The sequence below is a fragment of the Phacochoerus africanus genome, chromosome 11, assembly GCF_016906955.1.
Source record: "Phacochoerus africanus isolate WHEZ1 chromosome 11, ROS_Pafr_v1, whole genome shotgun sequence".
Lineage (NCBI taxonomy): Eukaryota > Metazoa > Chordata > Mammalia > Artiodactyla > Suidae > Phacochoerus > Phacochoerus africanus.
Window position 1 is genome coordinate 86,938,538 of NC_062554.1, and position 27,743 is coordinate 86,966,280.

Consider the following 27,743-nt stretch of genomic DNA (forward strand, 5'->3'; position numbering starts at 1 on the left):
TGTGGGTAATACCAAAAAATTGTATGTTCATGAAGTTTAAAAAAAAAGTAAAGGATTAAGTTGCTATGTCAAGTTGTGGTTGGAACATGAATGGCCTTGGAAGCCATGGTTCTCTGTTCTTGGCACTGAATTAAGAGTCCTGAAATAGGAAAGATTCCATTCCCATGGGATGTCTGATAAACTTAGTGATATGGCCAATTTCAAATGTTTGTACTTTAATTACATGTCATTACTATAAATATTTTAATCAGCGAAAAATAAGTTATGTTTGCGGTGCTTGCTATTTCTTAATTTTGGTAGTTGGCACCCAACTAGATCAAATTGTGAAGTTAGGATTTAATTGCAACATTTTAAAGAAGGTTGTTGCTATTTTTAGAAGCAAGCATCCTAGCAGGCTCTTGATTTAACGTGGTGATATATAATAGTTTGGTATGGTAAATATCAACTTAACCTTTTTGGCAAGAAATGATGTTTCTGGGATGATTTTCTGATGTCTGCTATACTTTTATATTAGCATGTGTAAATTAGTCTTATTATAGCTCTTAAATATAATATCCATCCAGATGGTAATATGCCTATTGATTTTTGATGATTAGAATCCCATTTATTTCAAAGATGATAAACGCGAAAGGTGCTGCTACGTAAGAATGAAACACTTTATAGAAAAATATAAAATATGAGGCGTACCAAATAGCGAAGATAAGAATGCTAATTTTACTTAACTAGAATTCTCCCAGAAGTTTTATTTTCATAGCCCAGTGGCCCAAAATAGGGCCTTTGTCTTGAAACTACTATTTCTACTGAGTTTCTGGTCTTATAAATACTTGGTACATACATAATTTGGTAAATATAGTATAGGTTAGCCAAAGTTAGTTTGTATTTCAAAGTAAATGCTGTTAAAAAGAGGAAATCGTTCTTCGTTATCAGTAATACTATATGCCATTTACAACAAAGACAAAGGTTTCTGGTTAATGTGTATTGATATTTACATTCAGGCATATTAGTATATACACTAATGTGGAAATATGTATATACAAAGCATAAAAATATTGTTCATAAGCTTTTCAAGTGACTTTTGCAGGGAAGGAAGTTGAATCTGAAGCTTTATTTCTTTCAGAATTTTGAGTCAAAATTGTATGATCAATGAAATTCACCAACTGAAAATAGAGCATATGGATACTATCCAATGAAATTGGTAACCAGACTCTTCCAGAAGCTCTGCCATCATTGCAGTTACTAAATCTATCACTATGAAATGAAACTACAATTGCATTTTATATTAATTTCTTAGCTCCAATATCTTTAAGATACTTCACAAGAAAAATATTTGAATACTTTGTTCATTAAAATTGTCCTGGAATAGGATTACATACAACTATGTATCTAAGCTATATAAGATTATTTCTGCTATAGTTTGATGTCTGACCTTTTCACTGGTTATTCTATCCTATGAAACAGCAACAAGGCAAGAAAAAAAATGCAAAAAATGAAAGTGCAATTAAATTGCACTTGGTTCCAACAAATCGTTCTTTTTTCATATGTGCCCTTAGATTTTTAAAATTATGATTTGTTACTGATTTGAAAATAAGATAGTATGGTAAAATGAGTAACAGTGAAATATTAGATGTTGCATATTATATTAGTAACTTGGGCCAGATCATTAGTCACTTAATAGGATATTCTAGAGAAGGAATCACTTATTTATAGCTAAATATTTATCTAGTGACATACTCTGTGCATAGCATTAACTAAACTCTGGTGATATAACAGGAAGTAAAATTATTTCGATTGATGGAATGAAGCTTCTATAACTATGGGTGAGGAATTCAGTGTTCAGTCAAATATATAATTTTATTTACAATTTATGTTCCTTGGAAAACCAGATGAGTAACAGTTTTCAAGTATTTTTTCGACATCCTTTTTTTATGATTTTTATTTTTGTCCATTATAGCCGGTTTACAGTGTTCTGTCAATTTTCTACTGTACAGCATGGTTACCCAGTTATTATAGTTGATTTACAAGGGTCTCTCAATTTCTGCTGTATAGCAAAGTGACCCAGTCATACATACATATATACATTCTTTTCCTCATATTATCATCCATCATGTTCCATCACAAGTGACTAGATATAGTTCCCTGTGCTATACAGCACAATCTCATTGCTTATCCACTCCAAATGCAATAGTTTGTATCTACTAACCCCAAACTCCCAGTCCATCCCACTCCCTTCCCCTCCCCCTTGGCAACCACAAGTCTGTTCTCCATGTCCATGAATTTTTTTTTTTTCTGTAGATAGATTCATTTGTGCCATATATTAGATTCCAGATATAAGGGATATCATATGGTATTTGTCTTGACTTACTTCACTTAGCATGAGAGTCTCTAGTTCCATCCATGTTGCTGCAAATGGCATTATCTTGTTCTTTTTTATGGCTGAGTAGTATTCCATTGTATATATATATCATATCTTCTTAATCCATTCATCTTTCAATGGGCATTGAAGTTGTTTCCATGTCTTGGCTATTATGAATAGTGCTGCAATGAACATGGAAGTGCATGTATATTTTTCATTGAAAGTTTCATTCTCCTATATGCCCAGGAGTGAGATTGCTGGATCATATGGTAGTTCTATACTAATTTTCTGAGGTATCTCAGTACTGTTTTCCATAGTGGTTGTACCAGTTTATATTCCCACCAACAGTGAAGGAGAGTACCCTTTTTTTCCACACCTCTCTGGCATTTGTTATTTGTAGACTTACTAATGATTGCCATTCTGACCCTGAAGTATTTTAACAATTATTAATTAAAGGCCTAGTCCAGGAGTTCCCTGGTGGTTCAGTGGGTTAAGGACCCGGTGTCATCACATCTGTGGCTCTGGTAACTGCTGTGGGGCAGGTTCCTTACCTGGGGCCTGGGAACTTTCACATGCCACAGGTGTGCCTGTCAAAAAAAGGTCCTGTCCATAGGATATTTTTATTAGTAGCATTTATAATAATAAGTTATCATTTATTGAATGCCTGTTTGCTGAGTATGTTCTCTGTAATCCTCATAGCAACCCTACAAGGTTTATTATTTTGAATACTTAGTCGTAAATTAAAATTCAAGGAATATTAAAGTAAGATCTAAAGTTACAGTTTATCAGACTATATAGTAATTGCCTTGAACTGTATTTCATTCAAAACTAAAAATTCTATCAAGTTTATGGCTATGTCATTCTTGCATACATTTATATCTCTGGGACTTGCACTAGTGGTTGTAAAGTAGTAAATGTTCTATATATGAGTGACTGGCTTAGAAGAAACAGTCTTCACTTGGTTCTATAAAAGACCATTAAGTTTTACTTGTCCCTCTAATTATAGGACTATTTATGATCATCTTGCTTTCTTCTCCTGGGTTGGCTGTTCTGAGCTCTGCAAAAAGGGGTGAATGTGCAACTGGCAAATACTCAGAAAAATAGACCCTAGAATGTGGCTTAATGGAGAAAAACAGTGCTCACATGTCGATCACCTTGTGTGTAATGATGGATGCATCTGCAAGCTAGAAGATCTTTTTCTGGATGAGCCTCCTCCATCTTTTCATACTTTGAATATTAAATGCTAATTATTTTCATTTTGAAAATCTGTTCCTTAATAATAGTGCTTAATTTGAAATTGGATCCCAAAAAGATAGTTTGTTATCTTTATCCATCTAATCATTGCTTTGGAAAGGATGATTTTATCTACTGGTTCTAAAGCTTTATTGTGCATCAGAATCACTTGGAGAGCTTGTAAAATAGAGCTCCCTCCCGCCCCGAGATTCTCATTTAGTAGTTCTGGACCAATAAATTGCATTTCTAAAAAGTTTCCAGGTGATCTTTATACTCCGTTATCTCTCCCAAATAGAATAAATCATGGAACAAGACATCTAATTTGAAGAGTAAAGGAAGAGATAATTTTTAATTGAAGTAAGGTCAACAATTCTAGAGTTTTTTGTTGTTTTGTTTTCTCCCTGGCATTTCATTGCTGATGTGTTTATTCACACCCTTTGGGGTTTAGGCAAGGTTTCCTTATCTGAAGACCGTTTGGTAATTAAGTTGCTATAGTACAAAGGAATCATCTATAAATTGAGTCACCACTATTTAATAAGAATTGGTGATTGCCGTGGCCTGTAGTATAGGTCACAGATGTGACTCCAATCTGGCTTTGCTGTGGCTATGGTGTAGACCCCTCAAGGGTCCTAGGAATCAAGTCAGTTGCCTGCAGGCAAATGTGTATAACTTCATTGCTGTGACAATACTTTGAGAAATTTGAGGATGGAAGAAGCAGCAACATGAGTGAGACAGTGGAAGAGTTAAAGTCTTGGGTGAGCAATTTGTAGCTTTCTTGTTACAGCACAGTTTAGTATTGCAGGCAAACAAGTTTAAAATCTTACTGCATCTGGGTTCTAGAACCATAAGATTTGGTAAGATTTGGTACTGCATGAAAAGTCTATGCTTGATTACAGATGAACGAGGATTTATTACTGTGGTAAAATAAATCAGGTTATACGTCCTTGTTCACTTTTTCTAGTGGTGTCATTCATCAGTCATCAACTAAGACAGATTTGAGAAAATCAGTCTTTAGAACTTTCTGGAAATATTTTGATGCCATATAGATTTTTTATCCATACTTTAAATTTTTAATTAAAATTTAATTTAAATATTTAATTTTTTTCATTGTGCTTATATGCCTATGAAAAGAATTGGAATTATCATAATTACTTTTGAATGATGTTTTGCCTTAGGATTTGATGCCCATTCCCATTTTTTATTTAACTGGGAATCTGGTTTTCTTTCCTTACTCTTTTTCATTTATTATTTAAATAAATGTAAAATACAACATTTAGATCAATTTCCAAAATGTTTATTAAATTGAATTTAAATTTATTAAAAAATGTAAAACTTCCCATCTATTCTAGTCTGACATTTGTATGAGCTTGTAACAGTTCTTATAAAATTTAATCTTTTTCCCCAGTCAGTAAAATTGGTTTTACAAATACCCAGAAAGAAACTCACATTTCTTTACCGACATTGTTGACATAATGTGAGAAGAATTACCTCGACATTCTTAATATTTAAGTTTTTGGAGAATAGAACTATGATAATCACTATACTTGATAGTGGTTTTAATGATGTTATTTTTCCTCTCGGAAACAACTCGTATCTATTTAATGATAAGCGTCCAATATCTTTTCACTATAAACTAGGTTTTCTTTTCTTTTTTTTTTGTCTTTTTGTCTTTTTGTTGTTGTTGTTGTTGCTATTTCTTGGGCCGCTCCCGCGGCATATGGAGGTTCCCAGGCTAGGGGTTGAATCGGAGCTGTAGCCACCGGCCTACGCCAGAGCCACAGCAACGCGGGATCCGAGCCGCGTCTGCAACCTACACCACAGCTCATGGCAACGCCGGATCGTTAACCCACTGAGCAAGGGCAGGGACGGAACCCGCAACCTCATGGTTCCTAGTCGGATTCGTTAACCACTGCGCCACGACGGGAACTCCTAAACTAGGTTTTCATTATCAAGAGTTGAAAGACAAGAATGCTACCGGCAAAAAAATGCTGCAAGAATGCAGGGACAGAATATAAATAAACTCAAGTTAACTAACCTGGTCAAAACAAGACCCATTATTTATACTCTTCTATGTGAATGCCCTATCCTGATATCTCTGAGAATGAGGAATTACTAACTCTTTTGGGTTCTGGGTTTTTTTTTTTTTTTTAATGATTATAAAAGCTTGGAGACTTTCTGTAAACTGTATTTTAAGGGTATAATTTAAATATAAAACAACAAAGATGTAAATTATGTCAGTACAGATGATCCCCAGCTTCGATGATTCTATTACCAAACCAGGTTCATCCTGGTTTCAGCTGAAATGCTGGAACACTGGAAACTTGCAGCAAAGAGGGATTATCCAAAAGGCAGCCCAGCAAGGAGATTAAAGAACAAATTTCAAACCCAGCTCCTCCAAGACAAAGGGCTGGGGGTATTGATGGGGTAAATAATTAAGAAGCAGGGTGGTTTGAGGCATGGGGAGCATGGAGAACGATGATTGGAAAAAGGTGTGGTAAAGGTCTTTCTGTGTGCAGGTGTAACTAAGCTAAGGCCTCTGCAAAAGGTCACCTAGCGCACACTTGGCACACACATTTGAAGGGTCCAAGTCTTAACCAGCTCAGCTCGAACTACATGCAGCTGACGCCACATTTGTAGAAAACTACTCAGGCAAACATCTTGATATTTAGGCTGTGGGTCCTGGGAGAACATGCAAATCTCAAAATAAACTTGATTAATGGAGGCAGGTGAAATTGTGTGTATGTGGGCTAATCATTACACACAATTTCAGTTACATTTATGATTTTTTGGCTTTACTATGGAGCGAAAACCATATGCCTTAAGGAGAAGTCATAGTTGGAATTTTGACCTTTTCTGTGCTAGCGATATAGGCCTTATGATATTCTCGGAAGATGCTAGGCAGCAGCAATGAGCCACAGTGATCACAGGATAAATACCTGATACTCTTAAAACCACTGTGTTTTTCACTTTCAGCACAGTATTCAATCAATTAAGAGGTATTTAATACTTCATTATAAAATATACTATGTGTTAGGTATTTTGTCCAATAGACTCTTGTGAGTTTTCTGAGCATGTTTAAAGTAGGCTAGGATAAGCTATGATGTTTGGTAGGTTAGATATATTAGATGCATTTTGACTTGATATTTTCCTGTGGGGCTAATCTGGGAGTAATGTTACTTTAAGTCAAGGACTAGGATTCTGTACTAGGATTTCTGTTGTCCTTCTATGTTTATCACTAGTTTTTAAAACATACTCTGTTTAAAGCCACTCTGAGACAATTAAGAGTGGTTCTATTTTACATCAGTAGATAATATTAAAATTTATTCTGAATATTTCAGATAATTATTTGCATTGTAAGGAATAAGAGGGTGTACTTGAGAATATGAGTGCTAGACCTACTTGGGTAGACAACTAGAGTCTGAGTCTCTCTAGTCATAACTCCATTAATGAGTGTTTTTTCATCCTTCATAGCATTCAGAAAGTTTCTTTACTCTCTTCGTGTGTACATTAGGGAGATCATGTGTACTCAAAGAGTGGATTTCAATTTTTTTTCCTTCCAGTTTTATTGAGGTATGATTGATATACGGCACTGTATAAGTTCATGGTGTACAGCATAATGACTTACATCCATCATCAAATGATTACCACAGTAAGTCTAGTGTACATTCATCATCTTATATAGATACAAAATGAAATGAACAAAAATGTTTTTCTTGAGATGAACTTTTAGGATTTACTCTTAACAACTTTCATAGGTAACACACTGCAGTGTTAGCTATATTCATTATGTTGTATGTTACATCCCTGGTACTTATTTATCTTCTAACTGGAAGTTTATACCTTTGGACCACCTTCATCTAAAATGCCCTTTCCCACACCCCCTCCTCTCTGGTAGTCACATCTTATCTCTCTTTTTTTGTCAGTTTATTTGTTTATGAAGTGTAATTGATCTACAACACTATATTAATTCCCAGCGCACAACACAGTGATTTGATATTTCTATATGGCGCAAAATGATAGCAATGATAAGTCTAGTTATCATCTGTCATCATACACCATATTTTAATTTTTTTCTTAATCTAAGAAGTCATTGTTCCAAAGAAATCTTACCCAAATGTAAACAGATAAAAACAAGGCTGCTCTGGTTTGGGGAAAAAACCTCTTCTGGGTAACACTGAGAGTCAGCTCCCAGGGTCCCTGGCATCCTGGGGAACAGAGTTTGGACACCATTATAGACAATCTCTAAATTTCCCCTAGGTCTAAAATGCTGTGGTTGGTTATGTCATCTCTGAGGTAAACTGCCAGATCTACAGTATTTCCATCCCTTGAATTTTATACACCAATGTCTTAATTGAGTGAAAGTTTACTTTATGATGGCAGATGGAATTAAACGTTTTTTTTTTTTCCATTGACGGGCACATAAGATTTTCCTGTTTAGCTTAAGTCAAATGTAGTTTGGAATAACTTCTAAAAAAAAAAATCCTATAACTGTTCAAATATAATTGTGCAATAAGTGGGAGTTAATCTATGAAAAAGAAAAATTCACAGTGCCATTTTCTTCAACAGGGAGTTATCTGCCTAATGACTTAGTATGTTTCCTCCTTTTCACTGGAACTCTGTATCTTCTTGTTCTCTTTCTTCTGCTCCACAATCTATGATTGACCAAGAACTCTCCTTCATCTGATTGTTGTGGGAACCTTGAAACACTGCTGTTTTCCTTTTCTTCTCTGTTGCTACTAATGCCTTAAGAATTATATTTTTTCTTGCCAATTGAGTTTAGAAAAAGGAGAAGAGCTCCCATGACCAATGGATTTTCACTTTTAGGTTTGCTCTTTGGAGTGGCTAGATGCTAGCAACCTAATTTATGATGCAGAATTTATTTCTCACCTAGAAATGATGTTATGTGTGTACCAGAGACTGTAGAATGTTTAGTGCTATATACAATAGCTCATTTGTAGGTGAATTCTGCAGTGTGTGTTGATCTGGGAATCAACTATTATAAACACTATTTCTATCGAAATGTGAGGTCTGTATTTCAGCCAACCAAGGTAGAGATGAATGCAGAACTTTCATAGTTGGGGGTTGACTATATAATTGATGCACAGGTGCATATATTTTTTAATTCTGCACCATCCATGAGAAAGCACCAGTACCTTCTTTGCCTTCAGCAGGTAAATTGAATTTAGCCTGAGAGGCTGAAACAGAAGGAACATTTTTAGCTCTAAGCTGCATATATATTTTTAATTTAGATATAATGGAAACTGGATGTAATGAAATTGATAGGTGGTACTAAAATCATATTAAGATTTGTGAAACAGGACAATTGCCTTACATAAATAGCAAGTAAAAAAAAAAAAGAAAAAATCAAGCTGGTCCTTCATAAACATTTTATTCTGGGGTGTGCTTGTTTTCCAAAACTACCTCTACTAAGTCTCCTGTCAGTCTTGAAACTAGAAGGCAGCAAAGCTTCTAGTGCTACAGCCAACTGCAGTGTAGCCAGAGAAACAGGCAACAAAAATAGAACACCAGGATTGCTGTGCGTGGGTGAGGCAGAAACCACATTATGAGCAAAAGCTTCCAGTATTATTTTAGAACCAATACAGAGCTCTGCACTTCTCTCCTCTCTCTTCCAAAAACACATACTACAAAAATAAAATGAAATGAAATGTATGTGCATTTGCCCTCTTAGAATTATTCTTATTTCCCCCCCACACTTCCTTTCTTTGGAAGTGAATCGCCAGTATGGAAACAGTGTGTAAAGCAAGCTTGAAGGGAGGAAAGAGTTAATTGCTTTTAAGGCCCTGCAATAGAGAATTATGGTTTGAAAGATAGAGGCTGGACAGCTGGGTTTGCTGGGGTATTTTTAAATGCATTAATGCAGGCTCCAATCACTCGGCCATGCTTGACCTATTTTTGGCTCAGGCCGACCATTGTTCTATTTCTGTGCCTGTGGGCCATGCTGTTGTTGATTCATATGCAAATGGATTATCACTAGCTTTACCCAACTTGAGCTGAGAGAGACTAGAGAGGGGGAAGAGACACACACAGATAGAAGAAGGGCACCAGCTGAAGCCACTTGCAGGACTGAGGGTTCTTGCAGTGAAACTCTGGCAGCCTGAGGAGCTGTAAGCCAGGTTTAATTGGTTTCTTTTTCTCGTGGGTCGAGTTAATATTTTTCTACTTATTCTGACAAAGCAATAACCCTGAAGCACATTCCTAGTTCCCACCTGCTTTTAGTTTCCGGGATAGCCTAAACTCCAGAGAGCCTTAGCATCCATTCAGTCCTTTCTGCTTTGCACACAGGTTGGTAATGTAGCAAAAGTACCCAGGTCTTTTGAAAAGTGTGTGTCCATCTTAGCAGAGAGGAAGTCATTGTCGAAGTTGATCTTTTGCTGCCTTTCCTCGGGGAGGAGGGAGGACCAGCCAGGGTAGCTCCTGGGGCCCGTGCAGCGATGAATCTTTCATGTAGCTGAAGTAAGAGCGATTGGAATATGCTGCAGACAATTTACGAGACTGACTCGTGTTTTCCTTCAGATGGGGTGGCTGGACGAGAGCAGCTCTTGGCTCAGCAGAGAATGCACAGTATGATCAGCTCAGGTAAGAGCCTTTTTTTAACAGAGACATTTTACATGTGAAAGGGGGCTGTCTTGGGAAAGGCAGCTAGGAAAAGTACCTCTCTTAAGGGTTTGCTGCTTTTTGGTGTTGATGTTGCTATTTTCTTGGTGCTTCTGGAGGGTTTAACTTAGATCCCTTCCATTACTCTTTCTGTGCATATTCAGTCTGCTCAGGAACAGGCTGCTTCTGAATGAAATCGCAAAGCTTCTCCTGAAGGATGGGGCAGAGATAAGTAAAATGTAGTTGGGGGTGTTTTGCCTTGCTCTGCAACTAGCAAAAGGAGGTCCGTTCCGATTGTACGCATATTCTGATGGGACTTTAAAAATAAGGTAAGTTCATATTGGGGCTGCAGTTTACATTGCAGCCTTCTGTAGCCTGATGATTTTATATTGACAGTGTGCCTACAGAAGCACCTCTATTTATAGACCTACCTTATGAAATGTGTTTGCTACAGGAGTTGTGAAGGTAGTTTTCACGTAGCTTTTTTTTCTTCTCATCCCAAAAAGAAACTGCTTAGGATGAAATAAAATTATTATTAGCAGGTGATTATTTTGATTTTCTTTAAAACATTTGGAAAGTCTAGCATTGTCAGGCAGATGCACAGCTGTAACACATATAAAGGTGTTTTACGCAGGTGCAATATTTTAAAGAATAATAGTAACAGATTCTGATTTCTAGTTTCTGTGTATGTGCTTGTCCCTTCAGGGAGCTGTGCAGATGGGAGATGAAGCTCCTCAGCTTCACCACTTTCTCTAAGAGCAGACTCTCCAGGCAATAGCACTTATTCGTACTTGTTTCTTTTCATATTTATTTCCTACAGCTAGTTCCTAAAGCTTGTGGTACTTTTTGTTTTGCTTCTTTTCTGAATGTCTCAATCTAAATTGACTTAAAGTTCCCCCTGTCGTCTTCTGTGTTCCTATGTGGGCTTAATTATAATTATAGAACACTACCTAGATTTCCATGGTAAAAGTGCAACATAAAGCAGCGTTTACTTGGTAGAGCTAGATGAGAAGGAGATACTCCACAGGTTGGCATGATGTCTGTTTTAGTATTGAACACCTTCTCATCTATGGTTCTATCTTTGGGCAGATTTTCTCTAAACCTTGGTTAGTTATGATAATTTTAAGATCCTTCATTGACCCAATTTTTTTGTGGAGTCAGAATAAAATACCAATTTTGTGTAATTTGGTGTGTTTACACTTAAGTGACAGAAATTATATTAATTAGTAGTGTCTGCTTATCTCAAGCAGACATACCAGAATTTCAGTACAGTTTATTATCTTTGTGGCTATAAAGTTGAAAAAAGTTTGGGGAGGGGTCAACTGTTACGTCTCTGATGGAGCTCATTACTTGGCATTTTATTTTTCATGTATCAACCAACTCTATTAACGTTAACTATTTTAGATATCTTTTCAGTACCACCCTTTACCCTTTTATTCCTCACCTCTGTTAAAAGTTTAAAATTTCATTCACATGGTAGAAACAAATCTGTGCCTTTCAAGCAGTGACTATCTGCTGGCTTGAATCTTGCTACAGGTGTTTGCAAACTTCACTGTTTCTCAGTGTCTTTGATAATCATACATAAATTTACTCCAGTTTCAGTTGAGATTGTCATTTTCCTGACATTTAATGATTTTTATACAACGCAACAATATTTTCAAGCAGGGAAGCATTTGAGACTGCGTTATTGTCAGTTTTACAGGAAGCAACACTTAAGCACCAGCTCTTAAATGAAAAGTGATGTCAATTGACATCAGCTCCCAAACCTGTCTGATATAAATAAGAGAACTGCAAGTGCTGAATATTTTTAAAATTTGAAGCATAAAAACATTTGCATTCTTTCTACCATGTCCTGTAACATTTGATTTTTTTTAAATAAAATATGCTCTTAAATTTAATTCCCCTAGTCTTTTTTTGTGTACTTCTTCTGAGGCAGTAGCTCTCAAAGGTGTGGTCACCAGGAGTATTTTACAAAATACTGATGCCTGGGGTTCACCGCTAGTGTTTCTGATTGAAACAGTATGAGAAACAGCCTGGAAGCAATTCTAACATGCAGCGAACTTTGGGTATCACTGATAGTGTAGAGGGAAGTGATAATGATGCTAGTGACCCGTATCAGTAGGATTTGTCTTTTAAGTTAATTGCTCAATTAGGGGTGTATTTATTTAAACTACAAATCTTATTCAGCTCCCTTTTGGACCAGTGGCATGGATGTGATTGATATGCTTAGAAATGGAGTCTTTGGATCTGAAAGAGAAAAAGGTACACTGTAGCAGTGCAGAATAGAGAAAGGAACACTCTTCTAGGAGTCAGAAGCTCTGTGTTCTTGTGAGAACTCCACTGCTGGCCAGTTGTAGAACTGTTGGAAGTGGTTTACTTACCTGTAAACCAATGATGTCTTCCTGCTCACCTCTTGGTACTCTTGTGAGGTTCAAAGGTAACATGTCATTAAAGTGTGAACTCACTATTAACATTTTTTAGCAAATAAATCTTGGGTTCTTGTTCTGCAATACCATGGTCTTTATCACTGAATGAGCCAGATGAGCTAGAATGTATGTCATCTAGGGGAATGACTTTTTGCTTTGATAGTAAGTTTTCACTAGTTATCTTTATCAATCAGCTTTTTTGGAGGGAAGGGCAGTTTTCCTGGTCTGATAAAAATTAAATAATTTCTTTGGACAGATTGTGACTAAATCAGTGTTGTGTATGTGTGTGTTCTGTGAAATGTCTCATTACTTTATAATCAAAGGTAAAGAAGTTGCAGAGTATGTCACAGAACAGTGAAATCCCAACAGCAGCTTTCTTGAGATTGTTTAAAAAGCTTTATTTTGTTGTTATTCGTTGCTTTAGAGCTCCCATTTATTATTCTAGCCATGTATTAATATAGATGATATTTTTTCTTTAGAGCTCTTTTTATACTATTGAGTAGCAATTGTTTTATATGGCTCTAGTTTTTTTCTCTAATATTGACCCAGCCAAGCTATACATCTAAGGAAGAATTAGGTTCTGCAATGTCATCTGCTAATATCTTTTAAATAAAAAGCTTTTTAATATTGAATCTTGGAATTCAGTATGAGTGACACATTTTGCTGGGTCAGTCTCCACTTTTGTGGCTTGTGTGGACCAATATGAGTGATAACTGTGGCAGAAACTGAAGCATCTACAAACATTGATTCAAGTCACTCAGCAGTAGCTGGCAGAATCTGGGGTATTCTCCTATTGCCAGGCTTGTTGCTTAATGCATTCGACAGCAAAGTTACCCAGATGATATTGGAATGATTATTATGAAAGAATTTCCTAGAGTTTGTAGAGCATTAGTGTAAAAAACGTTTACAGTAAGGAAAACTCATATTTTCACTCTGCATTCTTCTTTTAGGGTATAAAAGAAACACATTTAAATCTAAATTCTGAATTTCTTTTAAGGAAAATATATCTTCGCTCTTTCAGAATCCTTTTATCTCCTTGGTATGTATTGTCAGGGGAAAAGGAACATTTTAGATTCAGTAGTCATTTATGTCTACTTGGAAAGCAGAATCTAATTATGAAAATGTAAGTCTGTGAAATGCTCCTGTCATGTTAAGAATCACTTCTGGTATTCCCCATAATTACTATTTTGCCGTTCTCTACCTCAGGTTACCTTCACTTCCTAGGATGTTATCAGTTGGGCTATTTGATAGATAGCAATCAAAAAGCTAGTTATAAGTTGGCCCGTTGAGAATGGGGACAAGAATGATTATTTTTCTGTGGATGACATGGGTGGCAAAATTGTTTGTCATATGCGTTAAGTAAAAACAATTCAATAAAATCCCTCAAGAGACTAAAATGAGCCCGATGATGAATTTTAAATGGTGGTTTTGATTTTGGAGATGAGAAATTTGAAAATGTACTACATAATTTCTCATCACTGATTGATAATGAAGTGATCCTAAAGTAGTATAAGTCAGCATCATTCCCCACCCCACATACACAATATTCAGCATTAGCTGAGCAAAGGAAATGATATGACCTAATACAGCATAACTCAGAAACTGGTAGCCAAGGGAATAATGGAAACAGGGATCTTTGATCCGAAGAGAGAAGCTTAACAGGGCCTGTTACCGACAAGATGACAATGTACTGAAAATTCTAACATTTCCAAATCTGGAATGGAGCAAACTGAGTGGATATCCTCAGCTTTTGGTGGTGGTGGAGTTTTTTTATTGCAACTGAGAAACAGCAGAAAAGATTCTGGAAGAGAAACTGGCGAAATGGGGGATGGTGCAGAAACACCACATCTCCGGGGGAAGGCTTCAGAGCAACACTCTAAGTTGCAAAAATGACCCATAGGTCTTTGCAATGAAATACCTTCCCCTACTAACTTTATAGATCCCACCAATAAGAGATCAACTCAGTGAACCCATGAAATTATTTAATAACTGCTCCTTGCAAATAGAGCGCCTTAATAAGAACATAAACTTTATAAAATAAGAGCTCAAAGATGAGATGATAAAACTGTAGAAAAGAATGAAAAAGGGTATTTTCAGTCTAGGGAAACAAACTTAGAATGAAAAAAGCATGGCAATTATAGAACAAAAAATTCATTAGAAAAAGCAGGAAACAGAATAGACACCAGTGAAAATCTTTACCAACAAAGAGGAAAGGCTGGAGACAATCAGAGGGAATGAAAAAGGGAAATGGATTAAAGTGATTGGGGAGAGGTAAATAATAAGAAATACAAAAGACACAGTGACAGGTTATTTATATCCCTGAAGCTGATATTCCAAAACTTTGAAATAGAAGAACATTTTGTAAAAGTGAAGAAAGATTATTTCACTGAAAAGGAAAAAAAAATAAATAAATCTGCATATTGAAAGAGCTCCCATCTTGTGGGAAAATTTGCTGTAAGTGCTCCGCACCAAGTCATAACCACACTGTGGTGCTGAATTTCAAGAGATAAATTATTCTTCATGGTTCAGGCAGGTAAAGCAAATATCTAAGGTGGGAGAGAATGTGTGAAACTCAGGAAGGCTTATCAAATTTACCCAACACTCAATGCCAGAAGATAATGGAGAAAAATCTCGGAAGTTGTGAAAGAATTGCAACCCAGTGTTCCACCCAGATGAAATGTTACTACAATGTAAAGAAAATAATTAGCAACTTAGACATTCTCAAACACCACTAGACTGCTTGACAGTGAAACCCACACAATGAAGAAATGAGCTTTAAACTGAAGCAAAGAATGAAACTGAGAAGTGGAGAAAGCATAGTAAAGTTAATGGAAAGCATTGAATTCTTTCAAACAGCCATGAGATTGTGGTTATAGGACAGAAAGCAAATTTAATGAAGTAGGACAATGTAAAAATATTCATAAAGCTTTCATCAATATGAGGCATTGGGAAGAGGTGAGATGCAGGGGTGTGTGAAAGTGCTAATATCTCCTTTCTGAGCTGGGACAGACTCCTTGCTGCTTAAAATAGAAGCACATTTTTTTAAAAAAAAAGACTCCAACACTGATTTTTAAAAATAATTTCTTTGTTTAACCTCAGAGGTATCTTTTTGGAAATTGTACTTTATATAGGAAGGAAGTCTTTAGTATGTTTATAGTCCCTTCAATTATAGTTTTTCATTGTTAAATTCATTTAAAAATTAATGTTTTTTGGAGTTCCTGCTGTGGCACAATGGGTTAAGGATCCGGCGTTGCTTCAGCTGTGGGCCACAGATGTGGCTCAGATTCAATCCCTGGCTCGGGGAACCCCATGTGCTGTGGGGGCGTGGCCAAAAAAGGAAAAAAAAGTAATTTTTTAAAGTAAAAATAACTTTGGTGATATGATCTCATTTTATAAAAGTGTATTTTATCTATCTCCCAGAAGAATTCATATGTAAATAGAAAGAAATCAGGAAAAATTTTGTGTGTGGTGGTGGTGGTTGGTAGTGGTACTTTTGTTTTCGTTGTCATACTTTTTTCCCTTGTATAAGTTTTTATAATATGTATATATTTTCTAAAAAGTGTTTCTTATACACCCAAACATTAAGCTACTGTGACAAAATACTAACAATGATTAACCCTTAACTAGTAGGTATATACACTAAGTTGTTTTCTGCTGCAAGTAGTAGAAAATCCTATTCAGTGCAACAGACGACAGAGAATTTATCATGTAGTGAAATAGCATGATAGTCAGGCATCACTAGAGGATCAGTAATATCAGCAGCAATCAGGTTCTTCATACTGCTCCACTCTGCTGACCTTACAGTTGGTACCATCAATTGAATTGTATGTTATTTCATTTTCATGAAGATACATGTACATTTAAACCCTGATAACGTTTATTTTTTGCTAGTATTATACAGAACGCCTTTCTTAGTGTACTATCTGTTGTTAGAAGAAGCCCTTAATAAAGAGATTTGAAGTAATTGTGAAAGAAGACTAGGTCTCTCTAGGTTGCAAGTCATTTTTTTTTTTTTTTAGAAAGGAGAAGAATCAGCATTGTGGACTGGTGCATTACTAACATTTTTATAAGCTTGGGTAAAATGTTCATTATTGTTAGATTGGAAGGATACAGAAAATATTAAGATAAATTTATCTAATAATGTGTAAACTTTTCAGTACATTAAAGGAAAATTATCTTTAAAATATTCCGAATGCAATTTCTTTGCCAGTATGTTGTTATAATTATTACATTTTCAGAGTAGCGAACAATTTTAACAATCTGGAATGGTAACTGTATTTTAACATTTTTTTTGTAAATTAGAATACTTTGAAAATAATTTAATTGGAATAAAAGCCATGAAAATGATTTTTAAAACAAGCTTTCTCTAGATGAAAATCGAAGGTACTACGGCATAAGCTTCACATCACTGTGTCAGTGCCATGGTCTGTTCGGTTCTTAAAAGGAAGTTGAAGTGCTAGTGGTTATTAGCTTGAGCTATGAGGTACCCTTACAGGTTTCCCTTTTCTAATCTTAGGAGACTGACAATCAGGATATAAAAGGACAAGAAGATACCTACTAGTTCCATTCTTCTTCTACTAAGGCAATTGTACAAAACAAATTTAAGTTAAACAAGTGTTTTTACAATACTAAACAGCATACTTTCAAGCATTATCAGAGATATGTTTAGAGTTCATCTATAATGCTGTGCTTAATGGGTACAAGTAATTCTTATGTTTTATAAGAGTATCAGTTCCATTCATTACTCCCATGTTAAATTTTCCATAGTAAAATAAGTGATGGGCCTTTTATATACACTGTTTTTAAAATACCCAATAATTAAATCCAATGAAAACTACATTTAAGGAAGAAGGAAATTTACCAAACCACAGAGTGTAACTAGTCATTTACTTATGATTAAACTCTTTGCATGTTGATAAGGTTGGAAATACCCCAGAACTTCACTTTCTTGCTTCTTGCCTTCCTGGTCTACCACTTGTGTTTGAAATGTTCAATTTGTAATTTATATTTCAGTACTGACACAATTGTAGCCATGTGGATGTCTTTTTCAATTAATCTAGGTAAGTGTTGGTGGGTGGCTAAGGCACAACATTTCCAAACTCGGTTAAAATATGAGAATGTCATGAAGTTTTTTCAAAATTTTGAAATTAAAACAAACAAACAAAAAAACCTGGGAAAATTTCACTGACTTTCCATTAAATTACATTGTGGCCTTGAAGTTCTTGTTTTAGTAGAAACACATTTCCTCAGAAAGTTTTGAGGGAACCCCATATAGGGTGAACTAGAAAAGCTCTTGGTGAATTGAACTTGATTTAAGTTTTATTCTTAATGTTTTTGATTCTGCTTACAAATAGAATTCAAGTATATATTTTGAGTCTTGGGATTTTATATTAGGAAGTACTCATTTTAGATTAGAAATAAAAATAACTACTAGTTATCATTTTAAAGGTTTTTCTGCCACATTCCACTCTGATCTAGTTGTTACAATCTCAATTTAGAAGGTCAATGATTGGATCTGTGTATTCTCATCTTTTTTTAAAATCACTGTCACTCTTATTATTGATATAATAACCTAATGTTTCAAAGCTTTTGCTGTACCAGGCAGTTTTTTATCATTTAATCCTCTCTACAACTTGAAGAGGTATACAGTAGTTGCAGCATATTTTGCAGTTGAGGATATAGTTTCAGTGGAACTTACAGTTGGTCCTCATGGCTAAGAACTGTCAGGGTCAGGTATGAACTTGTTCTTAATTACCATATCCCTGCCACTTCTCAAAGAGACAAAATACTTAGCATAGGATAATGTCTTCCCTATCTGTTTGGTGCTAAGAGTGTGGAATCACCTATAAACAAATATCTAGTTATACTTCTTAGTCCTGGGAGGTTTATAGCACAAATAGGCAACTATAGTGAAAGCTTGCTGCAAGAGCCTGGCGTCATAGTCCCAGGGCTTCACAAAATCCAGGGCTGGGACTGATTTAAGCAACCTCAAAAACTCCATGAGATGGAGGATACATAAAATAATGAGCAGGCACTCTGGATAGAACCAATATTTCCAATGCATTTGGCCTGGAAGGTAAGGTGTATACCACTTTAAAAAAGCGCAATTATTAATCTGTTTTAGCTGGAGAAAGTATTCTTTTCAAATGCACCATAGGGTTCGATTTCTTTGAACTGAAGTGTTTGAATTATACCTACCTTGGTCTCTACCTAGAAACGGGGGGCACAGAGAGGTTAATAAAGTTTGAGTCTCCACTCAAGTCCTGGTTTCAACATGCAATGTCTAATTTTTGATCCAAAAAGAATGCTCTAATAAAATTTCAATGTTGAATATTTTGAATATATATTGGTCCAGTTTGAGTCCAATTTGGACATTCTGGGTGAAAATTTGATGGAAATGTCTATATGTATCCATATGATACTACATTTTTCTTTATCTTGAGTTAATTTCATTGGATGAATAGTGTATGTTCTACAGTTGGCCTATACATAAAAATTCACCAACTGGATGCTAATGCAGTTACTTGAGACCCAACCCTTTGGTTTCCATAAACTAATTTGTATAATTCTATTTGCTCTGAGAATATCAAGCCATCTTTATGAATCAATACATTGTGGAAGCATTATTGATTTTCATGTTAATGACCAACATAATTTATTGCCTTCCTAGGGGAAAGACACTTTCAGAGATCATCAAATGCATTAAAATCTGCAGATGTCCACATGTCTGTGGCTCTCTTTAGCAGGCTGACTCCTTTGGGTCAGTTATTCTTAGCCTCTGTATTTCTATCTTATGGTATTGCAGGTCTAAGATTAGCTTGTTAGGCGTTATCATGCCATCTGAGTTACCTCCTAATATAACTCTACACTGGAATGATTATTTATAGAAAGAGCATTCTGTCATTTTTGGGTTATTTCTAGTAGTTTAAATAAAGAAGAATAACATTCAAGTGAAACCACAGATTCCTTCCTGCTGCCAAAACAACATGATAACTGTCTGCTTAAGGGGCAATAATGTTTAAATGTGTGCCTAGGGTGATTGCAGAATTCTTTTTATCTCTGCCACTCTGACAGAAAGGGGAAGCCTTTGGATAGTGATGTATAATGCTTATGGAAAGGCAAAGAGGCAGCCTTGATGCTTTCTGTCACAGAGCACAGAAGAAGCTGGTTGATGATGACAACAAGAGACACACAGGGTTTATTTTTAGAAACAGACATGGCTAAGCTCTCTGTTTGGTGTTAATATGGTTCATAAACAGGGCTGCTTTCTGTTGACCCTTCAGTGAAAATGGCGTTTTACACACACACACTACTTTTTTTACTTTGCAGGAAGAATTCTGTTTTTCTCTAAATTATGGTAAATTTCTCCAATAGATATAGATTATTTTTAAAATCCCATGGAGATTGGGTTTAAGAGATGGTTTATGAAAAACAATTGAATGTTTTAAGTACAATGAATTATGCAGGTTGGCTATAAGCTGTGGAAAAATAAGTGAATATACATCATAAGTGACTTTTAATAATACAATGCCTGTAAAACTATCTATGCTACTGGCTTTTATTTCAGCAATATATAAAATAATAGCTATACAAGACTATGATGCACTGATTTAAGTTGCTGATTTTAAATAGATGAGATAATATTTTTAGTATATTTTTAAAAAGTATGGTTAAGCCTTTGTTGTTCTGGTATTACTAACACCTGATGAACCCAACAAATTTCACATACAATAAAATGTATGGTTTCACATTTTGAGAACTGTTCTCTTAGCTCACTTAAACTGTGTGCTTAATTCAGAATTTAGTAATTGGTATTTTGCTTTAAAATTAGAATTGTGATTTTAATCTGTTAAATTGACATTTTGTATTTCCTGATTATTAACTCCTCGTTAGATGATGAAAATGTTAAAGTGGTATGTTAATATATTTCATGTTACACATTAATCAAAATGTTTTAGAATGTATAACTTAGAGCTTTGTAGGAATAGTCATAATTTTGTTATTACTGAAAACATATTATCTTTTTGAAAGATAACTATTTTTGTGCTTGTGCTCAATATAAGGAATCCACTGACCATTAGGAATTTGCAAAATGACAAACAAAAAAACAGGAACCACACAAATTCCAGTGTATTCTCAAAGAAGCCAAGATGTAAATAAATACAGAGGGTGGAAGTAGAAGCAATTATAGGAACCAGTTGCATCCCAACCACTCTTAATTAGCAGGTTGAAGGTTTGGGGAGGGTGATGTAATTGTTTGAAGCTTTGAAAGCTAGTCATTCATTTGTTCATCTTTCACTCAAAAATATTTGAGAGGAGTTCCCGTCGTGGCGCCGTGGTTAACGAGTCCGACTGGGAACCATGAGGTTGTGGGTTCGATCCCTGGCCTTGCTCAGTGGGTTAAGGATCTGGCGTTGCCATGAGCTGTGGTGTAGGTCGCAGACGTGGCTCAGATCCCGCGTTGCTGTGGTTCTGGTGGAGGCTTGGCAGCTACAGCTCCGATTCGACCCCTAGCCTGGGAACCTCCATATGCCGCGGGAGCGGCTCAAGAAAAGGCAAAAAGACAAAAAAAAAAATTTTGAGAGCCATCCACATGCCAGGTATTGTTCTAGGAACAGAGTAGGCAACTATGAAACAGGACATGGTAGACTGTTCAATTGAATGATGAACAGATAAGGCTACTTTAGTTAGTAGTAAGTGCTAAGGGAAGATAAAATAGAAAAATGGAATATAAAGTGACTAATGGTGGCAGGGTAGTATTAGCTAGAGTGGTCAGGTAAAGCCTTTTGAGAAGGGTACAATATGAAAAACATCTTCCCAATGAAAGTAGATTTTTTTTTCATCAACATTCCCTTTGGGCTAAGTCAAATAGAATGAAAGCACAGCTAGAAGTGAACAGAAAATGTTAGGGAGCTATTTTTGTCTCCACTCTCCTCTGCCTAGTGCATGGAGAGGGGGAACTTTTATCAGTATGTTGATGAGAAAGCCAGGGGAAAGGCTATTAGCTATGATTTTTCCCTATTTTTCAAAGAGAGAGGGTGGACTCAGCTGACCTCTTCCTGGGATTAATGCTGTTGACTGGAAATTAAGGACCTTGTGGAACCCCTTTACCATTGCTCCTTCCTAATAATTCATCTTTACCTCTATTTTCAATGCTTAACCTCAGCTATGCTAAAACTTCTTGCCCAGGTAGTATGAGCCATCCTAGTAGATTAGTGAAGTGATTAAGTCCTCCTCCCTGGGGACCAAAAAGAAGGGGAACAGTACATGTTTATTGGCTGAAGAAGAAAAGTCTGAGAACATTTTCTCATAAAGGCAATATTGCACTCACTTTAAAGGGGCATAAAATACAGTATAAATGACAGTATTTATTGAACACCTACAGGGTGTCAGGAAATCCTGGGTCAAGTAGCAGCCTTGTTAGGTGGCTTATAGAAGGATAACTTCCAAACAAAATGTTTAGAATACTAGACCTCATTGTGTTGGGCAGTGTGTACACTTATTATAAATTGTTATTCATGGAGGTGATAGATCTATTTTTAAAAAAGAAATAGCAGTGTGCTCAGAGCTGTTTTCCCTACATGTTCTGCTTTCTCATGGGTAGGGAACAGTGATGGATACACAGGGTAGAATGCACAAACATTTTTGAGGGGCTGACACATTATCTCACATGCTTGATGCCTCATGGGGTTTTCCCTCAACATTCCAATTGGTCTAAGTCAAATGGAATGAAAGCACAATTAGAATAGAGCAGGAAGTGTTCTGAGGCTATTTTAAACTCCACTGACTTCTGCCTTGTGGAAGGGATGGTGAAGCCTTTATTAGCAAGTAGGTGAGGGAGCCAGGGGAAGGCTGTCAGCTACAATTTTTCTCTAGGCTCAAGAAGACTGGGACTGCGCCAGACTCCTGGCCAGCATGCTTTGTTGGATTCACAGCGTAGCTTGAGAAAAATAGTTAATAGCTACCCTCTTTTTTGCCCTAAGAATTGTCTTACTCAATCAACGTTTATTTCGTACTTGACAGCTGTATTTTTAAGCTAGATTTCTTGTTTATCTGCTATTATTGTTTATATATATATATAATCAGCTACTTCCTTTGTCTGAAATACCCTTCTGCTCTCTTCCAACTAGCCTTCATAGAAGAAATCCTAACTCCTGCAAAGCCTGCTTCAGATGTCTCTAGATCTCCAAAATTCCCCCAAATCCCCTGCAGTACTTCCCTAGTTATTATGATTAATCTCTCTTCTCTCCTCTCTATCCCCACCCATAGTCCTTTATTAATCTCTTAGAACATTCCCATTTTCTTAGAGTGTGGTTATTTGTGTATGTGTGTCCCCATCCCCCAATTTATATTCTACCCTCTAAGAGGAAAAGGATCATGTTTTACTTCTATTTTTATTCCCTGCAGTGCCTAGCACATAATTGATCCCTGAGACTATTTTTAAATGAATGAATGAGTGATTAAAGAGTACAGTGGTATTGCACACAGTCTGTTTTTAGACCATTTTATTTTTTTTGAAATGATTCCTTTTATGTAGAAAATAAGTCCTCAGTTATTTGTAAATTTGAAAAATACAGATGTGTGAGGATGTTAGAGCATTTGACACAAATTTTTGAGCCACTTATTATAGAAGGTAAGTCAAGAGTGATCCCCATTGCTTCGACAACATGTATATGAACTTTTGAATGTTTAAGTTATTCTTAACAAAGGGAATTTTGGAATATTCTTACTTGAGTTGATTTTTCAATGAATAACGCCAATAGAAATTTCACAAGATATGTGTCTGCATTCAGAATGTTAAGTGTGAAATAGCTAATTTAAGGCTGCCTGAATATAAATGCATACTTTTTTATCCAAGGAGAAGAATAAATTTGGTTGTGCAAGTGATTACAGGTGTACTTTTATATTATTCAGACACCACTTCACATTTAGTGCTATTTTCCTCTTTGTGAAGCTTTTTAATGTAGAGACAGTTTTCTTAGATAAAGGACAAAAATTGATTTTTTTTTTAAACAGTAGTATCGATGTGAAACAATTCCGCACCTCAGGTTACCATTTAGAACTTATCTTCATTTATTCAGGTATGATTTAATTGGTTATAGTCTTTGAGAAGGGAGCAGTGAAAGATTTTTTTTGGTGAACAGTTTATTGATTAAATTTTGAATGCCAGGGGTATCAAAAATTTAAAAAATTATCTGAAGTAAAATGTCAAAACAGGGCACTCACAGAATGAGATGTTAAAGACAGATGGAAGGAGTGAATCAATCTCTATATAGAGCTATTCAAGGAGAAGAAAGAAATAAATATATTTATGTCTAAGTGGGAGAGAAATGATGAAGAGAATAGCTATAACATATGTAGGAAAAAAGATATTTTTTTTGTGGTCTTTTTCTCCAGTTTAGACTTAAAACCCAGCACAAGTTAGGATAAATTAAGGGCATTAAAGCTCAGAAAATTAATTGAGTTAGTTAAAAATCTAAGTATGTGCCAAAAAAGGAGTTGGATACTGAAACAAAATTTTGCAACATAGCTGTGGGAACTCAGCTTAGTAGAGATCAGGGAATGAATGCATGCCCGTGTTTCTCAGTGACTTTGCAAATGCTGCCAATTGTGTTTTCTCATCAATATGAATCCAAGTTACATTTCTAAGTGCTGTAATAATCACGTTGAGATGGAACAAATCAAGGTTGGTTAACCTTGGATTTATAAGTTTCCCATTCCTCTATTGACCATTACCAAGAAATAAGGATTAGTTCAAGCAGATTTCCAAAGGAATATAATCTTTTAAGCTATAAACACAGTTAATTGAAAACACTCATTTGTTTTCTTTCCTGAAGATGAACAAAAAAATGTTAGGAAAAAAGCTGCCTTGTTATCACCCTAATAACTTGTATATGGTACAAAGGAAAACAGTTTAAATAACCTCAGGCAACTGATGATTAAAACAATGCCCCTATTCTAAAATCACTTCCTTCAGATTTTAATTAAGAATCAACTCTCACTATCCATTATCCCAATAATTAAATGGAAATTATCCCACATCATTAACCTGGAAAGATTACTGATTTTTTTTCTTAAATGTTTTTTTTTTTCAAGCACATAGTCCTAAACCTGAATATGAAAACCTTGTATGAGTTCATTTTTAGATGACTAGAAAATACATTAAATTGCTTTGTAGTCAAGGGAGAGAACATCTTTCTATGTCAGTATCTACTCTAGTCATGTTATGTAAGGTCTAAACCAATATATGACAGAGATTATTTTTATGTTTCATCAGTAATATATGTGAGAAACATTCCCCTCATCTCTGCCATCATTGAATATTGTCAGATTTTAGATATTTTTACCCAATTTAGAGATGAAAAATGGCATAGCATTACTTTTTTATGTGAATTTCACTGATTACTGGTGGCGTTGAATGGTTTTCATGTGTTACTAGCCATTTGGATTTTATTTTATAGAGAAATAGTTTCAGGAATGCAAGCATGCTTAAAGGGAAAGAGTCTATCAGTGACCATTACCTGTTAATAAACTAAAGGTAAAAATGATATAATCATTTCATTAGTTGCAGAAAAACATTCAAAATAATTTTCCAGGATAGAAACACTTATTAAACTAAGAATAGAAGGAAAAAGTGTTATCAATCAAAACCCTATCTGAAACTTTACATTTAAGGGTAAAATTAAAGCACATTCTCTTCAATGTCAACAACTCTGTCTTTGGAGGTTCTAGTCAATGTTCCAAAACATAAATACTCAATAAGAAATGTAATATTTTTAAAGAAAAGTAAACTAATTGAACTAATAATGAGTTCAGTTAGATTGCTCAGTACAAGGTCAGTGTTACTTTATAAAAAAATGAAAAGATTGCTATATGCCAGAAATAACTAAGTACAAAATATAATAAAAATGATAGCATTTATAAATAGCAAATGAAACTTTTATAGAGAAATTGATAAAATTATTGAGGGCATATAAGAAAAAATTTTGAGATATTCTGTGATCATGAATAGGAAGATTACCTTTAAAAATCAGTTATCCAAAAATTAACTTATAAATCTCTTTGTTTTTGAAACAGCTAACTTTCTTTTCAAAACTGACCATTCATTATATAAAAGTCAGATGTACTTAATGGTATTATATAGAAGTAAACTGTGTATCAAAATGACTATACTACCCAGGATAATCTACAGATTCAGTGCAATACCTATCAAATTACCAAGGACATTTTTTGCAGCACTGAAACAAAATATTTCAAAGTTTTTTGAGAAGCACAAAAGACCCAGAAGAGCCAAAACAATCCTGAGAAAGAAAAATGAAGCTAGAGGAATCAGGCTCCCTGGCTTCAGACTATACTACAAAGCTGTAGTCATCAAAACTGTGTAGTACTGGCACAAAGACAGAAATATAGATCAGTGGAACAGGATAGAAAGTCCAGAATTAAACTCATGCACTGACAGTCAACTAATCTATGACAGAGGAGGCAAGAACATACAATGGAGAAAAGGCAGCCGCTTCAATAATTGGTGCTGGGAAAACTGGACAGCACATCTAAAAGAATGAAACTAGAACACTTCCTAACACCATACACAAAAATATACTCAAAATGAATTAAAGACCCAAACGTAAGACCAGATACTATAAAACTCTTAGAAGAAAACATAGGCCAGAAACTCTCCGACATAAACCATAGCAATATCTTCTCAGATCCACCTCCTAGACTAATAATGACAATAAAAACAAAAATAAACAAATGGGATTTAATTTAAACTTAAAAGTTTCTGCACAGCAAAGGAAACCCTAAACAAAACGAAAAGACAACCCACAGAATGGGAGAAAATATTTTCAAACAAAGCGACTCACGAGATTAATCTCCAAAATTTATAAACACCTCCTGCAGCTCAATACGAAAAAAACAAACAACCCCATCAAAAAATGGGCAGATGATCCAAACAGACAGTTCTCCAAAGAAGACATACAGATGGCCAAAAAACACATGAAAAGATGTTCAAGATCACTCATTATTAGAGAAATGCAAATCAAAACCCCTATGAGGTATCACCTTGCTCCGGCCAGAATGGCCATTATCAAAAAGTCTACAAACAATAAATGCTGGAGAGGGTATGGAGAAAAGGGAACCCTCTTACACTGTTGGTAGGAATGTAAATTGATGCAACCACTATGGAAAACAGTATGGGAATTCCTCAGAAAACTAAAAATAGACTTACCATTTGATCCAGCACTCCCACTCCTGGCCATCTATCCAGAGAAAACCATGACTTGACAAGATACATGTACTCTGATGTTCATTGCAGCACTCTATACAGTAGTGAAGATATGGAAACGACTTAACTGTCCATCAGCAGAGAAGTGGATAAAGAAGAAGTGGTACTTATAAACAATAGAATATTACTCAGCCATTAAAAGGAAAGAAATAATGGCATTTGCAGCAACATGGATGGATCTAGAGATTATCATGCTAAGTGAAGTCAGTCAGACAGTAAGACACCAGCCTCATATGCTATCACTTACATGTGGAATCTAAAAAAAGGACACAATGACCTTTGCAGAACAGATACTGACTCACAGACTTTGAAAAACTTACGGTTTCCAAAGGAGACAGGTTGGAGGATGGGGGGAGGCGCTGGGGATTTGGGATGGAAATGCTATAATTTGGTCGTGATGATCATTATACAACTGTAAATACAATAAAATTCATTGAGTTTCCTCAAAAAGAGAGACATTAAAATACATGAAGATACATGTATCTTCAGACCTGCATCAGACCTGCACCTGCCGGCCTATGCCACATATATTTTCATGTATCTCTTTTTGAGGAATGTCTTTACAGATCCTTTACTGTTTTTATTTTTTTGTCTCTTTTTTGCCTTTTCTAGGGCCACATTAGTGGCATATGGAGGTTCCCAGGCTAGGGGTCTAATCAGAGCTGTGGTCGCTGGCCTACACCAGAGACACAGCAATGCAGGATCTGAGCCGCGTCTGTGACCTACACCACAGCTCACGGCAACACCAGATCCTTAACCCACTGAGCAAGGCCAGGTATCGAACCCACAACTTCATGGTTCCCAGTCGGATTCGTTAACCATTGAGTCACGA

At 35.6% G+C, this 27,743-nt stretch overlaps 1 protein-coding gene across 17 annotated transcripts in view; it reads left to right on the forward strand.

The window, feature by feature from the left end:
* Nucleotides 1–27,743, forward strand: part of HDAC9 (histone deacetylase 9) — a 959,143-nt gene that overhangs the window by 427,225 nt on the left and 504,175 nt on the right. For 15 of the 17 annotated variants that reach the window (XM_047752014.1, XM_047752015.1, XM_047752022.1 and 12 more), the window contains one exon: nt 10,121–10,183. In XM_047752014.1, the coding sequence (XP_047607970.1) occupies nt 10,121–10,183 (63 nt within the window). Of the gene's footprint in view, nt 1–8,938; nt 9,712–9,851; nt 9,890–10,120; nt 10,184–27,743 lie in introns of those variants that run through there. The other 2 variants (XM_047752016.1, XM_047752027.1) reach the window with 2 other exon arrangements.